This window comes from Chelonoidis abingdonii, chromosome 8 (genome assembly GCF_003597395.2).
Source record: "Chelonoidis abingdonii isolate Lonesome George chromosome 8, CheloAbing_2.0, whole genome shotgun sequence".
NCBI classification, from domain to species: Eukaryota; Metazoa; Chordata; order Testudines; family Testudinidae; genus Chelonoidis; species Chelonoidis abingdonii.
The window spans coordinates 59,628,924-59,640,352 of record NC_133776.1 but is presented as its reverse complement, the minus strand read 5'-3'; the positions used below and the strand labels follow the sequence as shown (position 1 = coordinate 59,640,352).

The window sequence follows — 11,429 nt, the reverse complement described above, 5'->3', positions numbered from 1 at the left end:
GCCCCCCCCCCCCGCCCCTTCTCTGACCATGACTAGCGAGTTGCTTGATTTATTTGCTACAACAGAGATGTCATGATCATTGTAGAAGTGCAGCTATTACCCCACCCATGATCCTCTGGTTCCAGGCTCCCAGCAATATATATAAAAGGGAAAAAGATTTGTGTTGAATAACAGGGGAGAGGGGAACCAAATAAATTCACTAGGTATCCCCCTCCTAGAGCTATGGTCTCTTCCCAAGAGCGTGCTGCTGAATTACCCTAGTGAGGGTGGTGCTGGATTGCTCCTTTGTGCACTCAGAGTGGACTTTTCACATAGGCAGCACAAGTCTTTCCCATCTAGCTGGAGACAGATGGGAGCCCTTTGTCATCTTGTGGAAGCGGTCTTGGAGCTGTCACATGAAGCGAGATGAGAGGAACAAATAGCATCTTCACAGAAAGGCAAGACAGACCACACATCAGCCACATGTCATTCCTGTCCAATCCTACTGACTTAAAAAAAAAAAAAAAAAAAAACGAGAAAAGTGTCTGGGGTTTCCTCTTCACTCCAGGGCAGCTAGTTCTTCCATGAGCTCCTCTTTCTCCCGCTGCAGTTCCTGCACTCGCTGTTTGTTCTGCTCCAGTCTGTCCTCCAGCCACTGCAGGAGGGGACCACTGATAGCGGACATCTGGCTGCAGAGATTCTTGGTGAACACTGGAAAAGACACAAAACAACATGTTAGTGCAGAAGGAAGAATCTCTCACCAGGCTGCAGAATTGCAAAGCCTAAGTAGAAAGGTTTCACAACAGTATTTCACATTGAGACATCATGGATCCTCACAGGAAAGGGTTAACAACAGCTGCCAGTCCGAAGGGGAGAATATTTATAAAAATTATTTAAACCTGAGTTTTAGATGCCCTTTGGGGACATACAATAAAAAATGACATGTAAACAAGCCTAGTGTAGACTGATTGTTTTTCACAGTTAAGGCTGCGAGTTTGCATGGAGGTCACGGATTCTGTGACTTCTGCAGCAGCCAACGCTCTCCCAGACAATAGCCACAGGAGTTTGGGTGGGGAGCTCAGGGCTGAGGTGCAGGAAGGGGTGAAGGCTCCAAGCAGCGCTTACTTCAGGGTGGTTCCCCAGAAGCAGTGACATCCCTTGGCTCCTAGGAGGGCGGCGCAGCCAGGGGGCTCTGTGCACAGCACTACCTCTGCCTACAGGTACCACCCCTGCAGCTCTAATAGGAGCTGTGGAGCCATGGAACCGGTGCTTGGGGAGAGGCAGCGTGAAGAGCTGCCTGGCCACACCTCCATCAGAACAGGGATGTCACTGCTTCTGGCGAGGCACGGAGCTGGGTAGGGAGCCTGCCAGCTCCACCAACCACCCTCCCAGCACCGGCAGGATCCTGCCCCCCAGGCAGCTGCCCCCTTCCCCAACACCCGCGGCGCCCCGCCGGGGACCCCTTTCCCCTTCAAGCACCTGCAGCACTCCCAGGCCATCCCCCTCCCCAAGATTTAATCAGGGGTATATAGTACAACTCATGGACAGGTCGCAGGCTGTGAATTTTTGTTTAGTCATGGACAGGTCACATGCAGTTTTATTACAAATACCTGTGACTAAAATGTAGTCTTACTCATGGTCAATAGGGGAAAGAGTATCTTATATAATGAAAACATATTTTACTCTGGAAGTTAGACATGACATTGACCACTCTTGTGGTAGAATACCACTCCACCTATGGAGATCAGAGTTAAATGCTATGGAACTGATGAGACCTACTTCCCCTCAGTGGTGTGTGACCACACAGGAGTCTACGTTGGTGTAACTCACATGTGGAAGCACCAGAAGGTGTTCGCAGGAATACTGATTGGTCCCCTTTACCCTGATTTCAATTCTGGACCAACACAGCTCTAAGATTACCCCTGAGGAAATTCTGCACCCAGTATTTGAAAATTTTGCAAAATGTGTCATTAAATAAATATGGAGGCTCCCCACTGCTATCCTAGAGCACAGACCACTGGCTACACAGAGGTGGGAGATCTCCCTGCCACCCCTTCCTCTCCCCCTCACCAAGGGGTACGGACTCGGTGGTGAGCCTGCACCCAACCCTGACACAGCGCAAGGGCTGGGCCTGACCCAGAAATGTCCTGGGGCCCTCCCTCTCTGCACCACGCACATCAGGTGTGGGCAGGCAAGCTCAGTCGTGAAGAGACTTAGTGTGAGGTGATCAGGTTCTGTGTGGGGCATTCTGGGTGTGGGCAGCTCAGTAGGTGGGCCAGATGCAGGGAGGATCTGGATGCACAGGGGTCAATAGGGGCTTCCATGTACAAGAGCAATGGGACTCTGCAGGGAGGTCCAGGTGAAGGTGATTGGGGCTCAGCAGAAGGGGTGGGAGTAGAGAAAGGGGCCTGGGGCTCAGCGGTGATTTACCTCTCCACCAGTTGCTCCGGGACCCCGAAACAATACACTTGCACTGCTGGAGAGGGGCTCATGACCGCTCCTGCTGCTTCCCTTTGCTTCTCCTTCTTATGTTCCCCATCAGAAAGTCATTTTTCTGAGGGGAAGCAAATAAATGTGCGGGGGCCATGAACTCCCCCAAGAGCAATCTTTAAGATACATCCATACTACAGTACCCTGTGCTGTTCCAACACCAAGTCGAATTTTATAACAGTTTAAAACCAAATGGATAAACTGAAGGAGGCCACCCAGTTCATTTCATTTGTGATTTAGCCCACCCCTTCAAACACCAGAAATGTAGCGAATAATTTGATTCACTACTGAACTTCCCTAGCCCCCAATATAAGAACAGACAAGTTTGAATGTCAGCCAAGCTGTGGAGCAAGACAAACCACATGGCAAGATCAAAACATAGCGCTAAACTTGGGTGAAGTAATCTGTTCATAGGCTGGCTCAATGCTGAACATCTCCAAGTGGACACACGGTTACAATCCATGGTGATACACATTGTGGTCTACTGCCCTCTACAGACAGACCCATAATGACCATTTTTCAAGACCACAAGGTGACTCATATTTCAATTCACAGTACAGCATCCTTATTCCCAGAAGAGGAACCCTTACCTGAGCCATTGTGAATCTTGGTTACAGAGTCTAGATGGGTGAGGCTAAGGGAAAGAACAGAACATAGCTGGTGACAAGACAGCAGTGAACTGAATATGAGGTGAACCTGAATTACTGAAGACAGCCACCTACAAGAGTGTAAAACCACAGGCACTTTGGAACTACTAACCCTTACTTAATAGGAGTTCCACTGCATTGATTACACCACATCAAACCATGTATTATAATGAGCATCATGCATCTCCATGCTGAACTCCACAGACAGAGGCTTATGACAGGAGGGCAGTAATCCTACTAGCATTTGGTCTTATTTCTCAAATACCTTCCCTTCTGATCAACCATCTTCACTCCTATCAAATTTGGATAACCATGATCATGAGACGATCATGCAGTTGCCTAAGTATCAGCATCACTGTCATAATATGCAGGTTCCTTATCCTCTTCTAGGCTAGAAGAGCTGCTAGCTGTAGCCTCCCCATCTCTAGGAGTGGGGCCTGAGATACATTCCACTAAGCAAGGAGTTGCAGTCTTATCAGGCTTACAGATGAAAACTTTGGAAGAATTTTTTGAAACTAGTGCTCCTGCAGAGGCACCTCAGGAAGCAAGCGTCATTAGTCAGACATACAAATGCATAGATTAAACAGCAGAACTTTAGGACTGAGAACTAGTTTCAAGGCCCCTCATGATACTAGGTGTAGCTAACGCTTTATTTCTTTCTACACTTGTGCTCTGCTCAGGATAAAGGACTATGAGGGTCAAGTATATTAACCTTAAAAGCAATTGTCATCAACTAGACCCTCTGGTGCTGTGGGACCCTGACTCCCCCTACCTGTGAATTCTCCTGTATGCATCTTGCTCCTCCTGGCACAAGATCTTGGGCAGCTCCACCGCCGATTCCAGGCATACTTTGCCAATGGTGTCATGGGGAACAACATGAATAGGAATTTCAATCCTCTCATATCTGCAAGATGATCATGTGTAAGTTACTGCCCCTATCCTTGTGGTCTGCTGCTTCAGACAGTCCTATATTCCATATAGCAGTAATGGCTTGCCCAACAGTGACATCACCACAGGTTTGCTGCCGGGCAGGCTTGCTCATGCTGACTGACAGACGAGAAGCAGTTTGTAATGGAGTTCATTACTCAGTTTAGGAATGGGAAAAAAGAGTAGCTAGGAAGTCAGCATTGGCGACAGCCCCTGATAAGTGTATGAACACTATGGCTTAGATTCCCCTTTAGAAATCTGTCCACTTTCAAGCAGGAAATGAGACCTCCTTTAAGCATCCATAATTACTGGGATTAACACAACTTTAGTTCTACGTTCAGGTGATCAAACAATAATACTACTCATTTAAGTTACCAAGGAAAGCTGACAATTAAAAGGAGACAGAAGAGACGATCATTTCTCTCCTGTGAGATGAATGTTAAGAATCTTTTCAGATAGTACTTACTCTGAGCTCTTCTGAGCCTGAATTGACTGGAAACAGGTGTAAAGTATCCGGCCTGTCTAAAAGAATCAGCAGAGATAAACATCAGACTATGAGCAATGAGAGCTCACCTGAAATCCAAACTTGCAAATAATAATACTTTCCCTGAGGGTTCAAATATACCACTTTTTGGTGAAGGAGGAAGGAAGGAAAAAATCTTAATAAGCAAATACTGAGACACGCACTATAGCAGTGGTTCTCAAAACTTTTGTACTGGTGACCCCTTTCACACAGCAAGCATCTGGGTGAATTAAAAACACTTTTTTATCTATTTAACACTATTATAAATGCTGGAGGCAAAGCAGGGTTTGGGGTGGAGGCTGACAGTTCGCAACCCCCCATGTAATAACTTTGTGACACTCTGAAGGGTGCCGACCCCCTGCACTGCAGACTATATTAACTATCACATGAAAACTCTTTAATCAGATGGTTCTGATTTAACCAACAAAAACCTGGAAAACCTGGTCAAAGGCAACATTTCATTCCCAGTTCATCCCAACTGTTAGCTTCTCACAGGGGACAATGATGTTAGACAAAACACTCTGAACTAATTAGACACAACAGGCCTGAAAAACAGGACCAAAAAAATCTATATTGAATGGAATGTGTTATTGTGGTGCAGTAAGTTACTTTTCGATGCACACACAAGCACACCATACCCATTCTGTCTGGTCCCCAGAGCTCAAACACTAGCAGAGCTATGAAACAATCTATAGGCTGCCAAATTCTACTGGGGGAATTTTCAAATGCACCAAACCTATTAACCTATCATTTCCCATCAAGTTTTCTTGCTACATTTGCCAATTATAAATTGGAGCTAAACACAAGTTTGCTTCTTCCAGAGCGCTTTCTCTAACCACATTCAACTGTAGCATTGAATATGTGTGTGACCAAACCAGCCTGGAGATTAATTCACATCTGTGCTGCATTTACATTGATTACATCCAGCAGGCCCCTGACCCAGCTCCAGAGTGAACCCTAATTTCAGATACCATTCAAGGTTAAACGTAAGACTTCACCTCCCCATCAAAGCTGATGCTTCAAATTGGCATATGAAGGGTTTCTCTCCATTTGCAAATTGCCTACCTTTGTGTTCTTGTCCTCAATGAAACAGGAGAAGATGAGCCCAACAAAGCCCTGGTCCATCATCTGATACATGGCTTGAGTTCGAACATCTGCAGGTGTGAATGAAAACAAAATAAACAGGCTACTGCTAAGCAGTGAAGGACTGTGCCCGTCACCTGAAGCACCAGGCAAAGACTTGCCACCTTTCCAGATACCGCTCTTTATTTTCATTCTAGTCAAATGATTTTGGTGGGGGGCGGGGGTGGTGGTGGTGGTGGTGTTTTAAAAGAATACCTCTCCAGGTCCAAAAAATAGCCAGTTGTAAAGGAATATTTAAAAAAGTTTCCAGTAACGATCTAACACAAAACAAGGCTAAAATGCTAATGTTCTCTCTTTAAAATCCTATTATAAAAAATGCAATATGAAATAATGAAGTAAAAAGTCAGCCTTATAACATTACCCCTGGGGGAATTCTGTGCCAAAAAATTTAAAATGCTGCAACAAAACTAAAAATTCTGCACAATTCTGCACATTTTATTTGTCAAAACAACACAATATAATCATACCAGTTTCAGTTAATTTTGGTTATTTATTTCAAAATATCTGTCAGCGAGAATATCTGTAACAATCCAGACAACAAAAAAGATTCAGGAAATGTTTTTTGATAAACAGATTCCTTACTAACCATATTAACACAGAATTCTGAGTAATAATTCATTTAAACTACAATACAGAACAGTATTTCCCACACCCCTCAGAAGCAATGCAAAGGCCTGTGGGAGTCAGGGGTAACGAAGGAGCTGAGGGAAAGGGAAGTAAATTGCTGGGAAGGAGCCTGGGTGTGAACTTGGAGGATTGTTGGGTGCGGGTGGGTAAAGTATGGAACAGGTTTTTTGGGGAGGGATTGTTAGGGAGCTTCCCCCCATGCAGACCCTGGCTGACCCCTAGCCGCTCCCATTCAGTCAGACATATCTACCCCACTCCCATGTGTTCCTGCACCCCTATCTATCCTTGCACCTCTTGTCCACATGTACCTCCACCTGCCCCTCAGACACCCACTCCCCTCCATCCTCATGTGGCCCTGCACACCCTCCCCCATCTCCATGTGTCTCTGAGCCCCCACTAAGCCATCCCTATCCCTATGTGGCTCTATACCCCCACCCTGTCCCCACGTGTCTGCGCCCTCACTCAACCACCCCATCTCTATGTGTCCCTGCACTCCCCCATCCCCATGAGTCTTTGTGCCCCCACTCAGTCACCCTCTGTCCCTACGTAGCTCTCCATCTCTTCTCCCATCACCATGTGGCTCTGCACCTCTCTCGTCCCGTGCCTCCATTCCCATTCAGTCTCTGCCCCAGTCTCTCCTCCCCAACTAGCCCTTATGAGACCTGTCTGACCCTTCCAGCATCCCATGCTGTCTGTCTCCCCATAGCCCCTGTCTCCTGACCTGGGCCGACAGGTGCTGCAAAGAAAGCAGGCTCTTTCTCTGCCCTAGATGGCTAGAAGCTGCTGCTGCTGTGTTCTATCACCACAGTGCCCTCTGGTAGGCAAAAGGAGGAAATGCAGCAACATTTTTGTGCAGAAAAAAGCTTCTGCCGAAAATTAAAAATATGCGTGGCTCATTAATTCCGCACAAGTGCAGTAGCACAGAATTCCCCCAGGAGTATCCAGACAGTCAGATCAAAGCAGTGACCAGACACCCAAGCAGATTTCAACAGCTCTTTTGAAGAAGTATTGTTCTCTTGTTATAGCATACACATCCATGTACAGTAGAACCTCAGAGTTAGGAACAGCAGAGTTACAAACTGACCAGTCAACCACACACTTCATTTGGAACTGGAAGTACGCAACCAGACAGTGGCAGTAGCAGAGCCCCTCCCTCCTCCACTCCCCCGCGCACAAAAATAAAATAATAAAGCAAATACAGTACAGTATTATGTTAAATGTAAACTACTAAAAAAAGATAAAGGGAAAGCAGCATATTTCTTCTGCATAGTACTGTTTCAAAGCTATATTAAGTCAATGTTCAGTTGTAAAACAGCCTTTGAAACAACCATAAACATTTGTTCAGAGTTATGAACATTCCAGATTTTGAACAACCTCCATTCCTGAGGCATTCAAAACTCTGTTCTACTGTACAACTAAAAAACATAAAGACATCCAAAGAGCTTTGAGTATCTCCTTCTGTTGCTTGTGTTTCTGACTGCAGCTCTGAACTTCCTGTCTTGAAGAACACCTAGAAACAGACTTTGCCTACTTTAGGAATCCAGAGGACTTCCCATTTTCGATAATTTGAATGTAGGGAAAAATGTGCGATTAAAAACTTCAACAGTATCACTTTAACAAAAAAAATTGGATAATGAAGCACATATCCATATGAAGCTCTGGGCTGAGATACTCCTTACCCACATGAGATGGCCAGACAGTTATGTGTGGATGAGAATGATACCAGCCCACAACCCTCATGGGACGTCCTGTAATCTCAGCCAATCTGTGTGTCAGTCAAGGTACTTTCAAAACAGTGATAGAGCAGAAGAGACTATATGTCCCTTGTGCAAGTTAAATAATCACCACGGGGCAGAATCCAAACATGGCCCTCAAGGGTTAATTTGAAATTAGTACATTAAAAGGAAGAATGACAAGTGACGGTGTACGCTGAAACTATCTTCCTCGTATCAGAGGGGCAGCCGTGTTAGTCTGGATCTGTAAAAGCAGCAAAAATTCCTGTGGCACCTTATAGACTAACAGACGTTTTGGAGCATGAGCTTTCGTGGGTGAATACGAATACTAAAGTCTGTTAGCCTATAAGATGCCACAGGATTATTTGCTGCTTTTATCTTCCTTGTAGCCACCAATGGACAATCTCATCTTCACAGATGTAACACTTCCTTGAACAGAAGTAATGTGCATTTGTACATAGAAATATATGACAACAAATGCTAGTAAGCTACCCAAAGAATTGGACTCTTGCCATTACAAAGATTACATGTAAAATGGGCTTTTCTACTGGGGAAGTTTTCAAATACACCAAACCTGAAAACATAAACCTATTAACCTTTCATTTCCACAAAGTTTTCTTGCTGCATTTGCCAATTCTAAAAGTGAAAGGTGAGCTTTCTTCAAAATACAAAGGCAATCTTAAACGAAAACTCCAGGGATTAGTTATAATACTTTGGGTGTTAGTCTAAACATTCTCTCCTCCATCTGGCACTAGTGAGGCCTCATCTAGAGTATTGTGCCCAGTTTTGGGCTCCCCACTACAGAAAGGATGTGGACAATTTGGAAAGAATCCAGCAGAGGGCAACAAAAATTAGTAGGGGGCTGAGACACATGATTTATGAGGAGAGGCTGAGGGAACTGGGCTTATTTAGGCCATGGCTACACTGGCGCTTTACAGTGCTGCAACTTTTGGGCTCAGGGGTGTGAAAAAACACTCCCCTGAGCGCTTGCAAGATACAGCGCTGTAAAGCCTCAGTGTAATCAGTGCCGCAGCGCTGGGAGCACGGCTCCCGGCGTTGCAAGCTACACCCGTAGAGGATGTGGTTTACATGCAGCGCTGGGAGAGAGGTGCTGCAACCACACTCACACTTCAAAGCAAGTTTCAAGTGTAGCCATACCCTCAGTCTGGAGAAGTGTGAGGGGGGATTTGATAGCAGCCTTCAACGGCCTGAAGAGGGTTCCGAAGAGGATGGAGCTAGGCCATTCTCAGTGGTGGCAGATGACAGAACAAGGAATAGTGGTCTCAAGTTGCAGTGGGGGAGTTCTAGGTTGGATACTAGGAAAAACTGTTTCACTAGGAGGGTGGTGAAGCACTGGAATGGGTTACCTAGGGAGGTGGTGGAATCTCCATCCTTAGAGGTTTTTAAGGCACAGCTTGACAAAGCCCTGGCTGGGATGATTTAGCTGAAGTTGGTCTTCCTTTGAGCAGGGGGTTGGATTACATGACCTCCTGAGATCTCTTCCAACCCTTATCTTCCATGGTCTTGTCTACACATATTAAAAACAGTAGCATTGAAAATATATATTTGTGACAAAACCAACTGATCAAGAACAATGGGTAATTACAATATGGTTCCATCACATCATTCAAAAAGTGTGGAAGGAGACTGCAGCAGTGGAGAGCTATAGCACAGTCTCTCAGGCAGAGTATGTGAAAAGATGGTAGGCTTCTTTATATTAACTACAATAAATCAAGGGTGGTACTGAAACCAAACAGGTTTGAGGTCTAGAAACCTTGTTGATAAAACTTCTTACTGAACACAGCCCTTTCTGGCTACAGTCTCTGTAAAAGGATATCTCTGCTTCAGTAGAAGCAGCTGAAAGCTGCTCCGGAGAAATCTCCACTCGATCCTTCCTCTTATCTGAACGGCGCAGGATAATCACAGAATGAATATGAACAATTCTGCTGGTGTCGACCTAATAATAAACGAGGGAGCAAGAATCACTCATCTCTCTCAGTGAAGCAACTTCTCAAAGACACTGCTGCTACCACATCTTTACTAAAAAAGCATGCTTTCCAGCTTAGAACTCTTAAAACATAGTAATAGGTTTTTCAGTGGGTTACTTATTCTAGGTTTTCACTTCTGAAACCAGGAATTTAAAATTCTTGAAGCTATGAGCTTACGGTGTCACAACAATCTCACAGCTGAATTGGCACAAGTGGCTGACTACTGAAAAGACAGTCAAGACAAGAGTAGCGAGCTGTAGGCTCCAGAGCAAGAGAGAGGCACATATTACCTGAGCTGCGCAAGAAATGCTTATGCAGAACATGTCTAAACTATGCCAGCTTTGGTCATTACTATTATTTCTTCAGTTCCCTGAGGATCAGGTTCACCCATGAAGACAGAATTTAGCAAGTTTATTTTTGTGTAAAGATGTAACTTAATTACATGCTTTTTTGCATATTTCGCTTTTAGAGTCAATCAGGGCATGAAAAGCCTACCCAACACCCACTTGATCAAAAACTAAACCTACTTATCAAGTCAAAACACACAGCCATGCCCTTTCCTGCAGGCCACTCATCTGATACTTTGACTTGGAACACGAAGAAATGGTCTCTGCACATCCCCCACCCCTAAATTAATGCTAGTGCTCTCAAGCAAACACTAGTCAATGCTGCACTCAGAAAATACACACCATATCAGTTAGCATTGGGTCATCCCCCACTAACAAATCCATGTTGTCCCCCAATCAACCAATTACAGGCTCCCCCACCCCAAAGAGCCAGTGTTTACCTCAATACCATACATTACTAATGGTGTAGAATCACTCCATTATAAGCGTGTGTGTGTATATATATATTTCTCCCCACACCCCATGTCCCTAAATCTCAGAATCGTACACTGCGGCAGCAGGACCTCCTGACATATACACAGATCCTTTTTTGGGGATGGCACGGTATTACTAACAAGCACCCTACACACACCCAGACCTTTCTCCTGGAGAGGGGGAATGTGGTTGGGTCCCCGCTCCAGCAGGGCGCATTAGCAGTGGCTGCCCGTCTCCCTAGCAAGAGCACAGGCACTGGAACTGTCTCCCCGGGGCAGGGGACTCCCCCAGCCCCTCGCCTATGGGGAGCAGAGGTGGCCAGGAACCCTCGGGGGGGACACCCCTGCACCCCCAGCGCCCGGGCTCTGGGGCCCGCTTGCCCGCGGCGAAGCCGGTACCTCCCCGATGCACAGCCCCATGACCTCCTCCTTCTCGGTGCTCAGCGCGTGGTTGAGGCAGACCAGGAAGGCATCCGCCTCCAGGTGCACAGCCTGCACCGCCATCTTGGCACCGCCACCCCACCCACGCACCCCGGAAGTGCGCGTCACGCA

At 45.9% G+C, this 11,429-nt stretch overlaps 1 protein-coding gene across 1 annotated transcript; it reads right to left on the bottom strand.

The window, feature by feature from the left end:
* Positions 1-406: 406 nt before the first annotated feature.
* Positions 407-11,423, bottom strand: BRCC3 (BRCA1/BRCA2-containing complex subunit 3). The gene is made up of 8 exons (XM_032772323.2): positions 11,277-11,423; positions 9,907-10,026; positions 8,016-8,103; positions 5,632-5,720; positions 4,510-4,565; positions 3,889-4,020; positions 3,060-3,103; positions 407-690 (listed from the first exon to the last, which is right to left on the bottom strand). Exons 1-8 carry the CDS (start codon positions 11,379-11,381, stop codon positions 539-541), a joined length of 786 nt encoding a protein of 261 aa, XP_032628214.1. The 5' UTR covers positions 11,382-11,423; the 3' UTR covers positions 407-538.
* Positions 11,424-11,429: the final 6 nt, after the last annotated feature.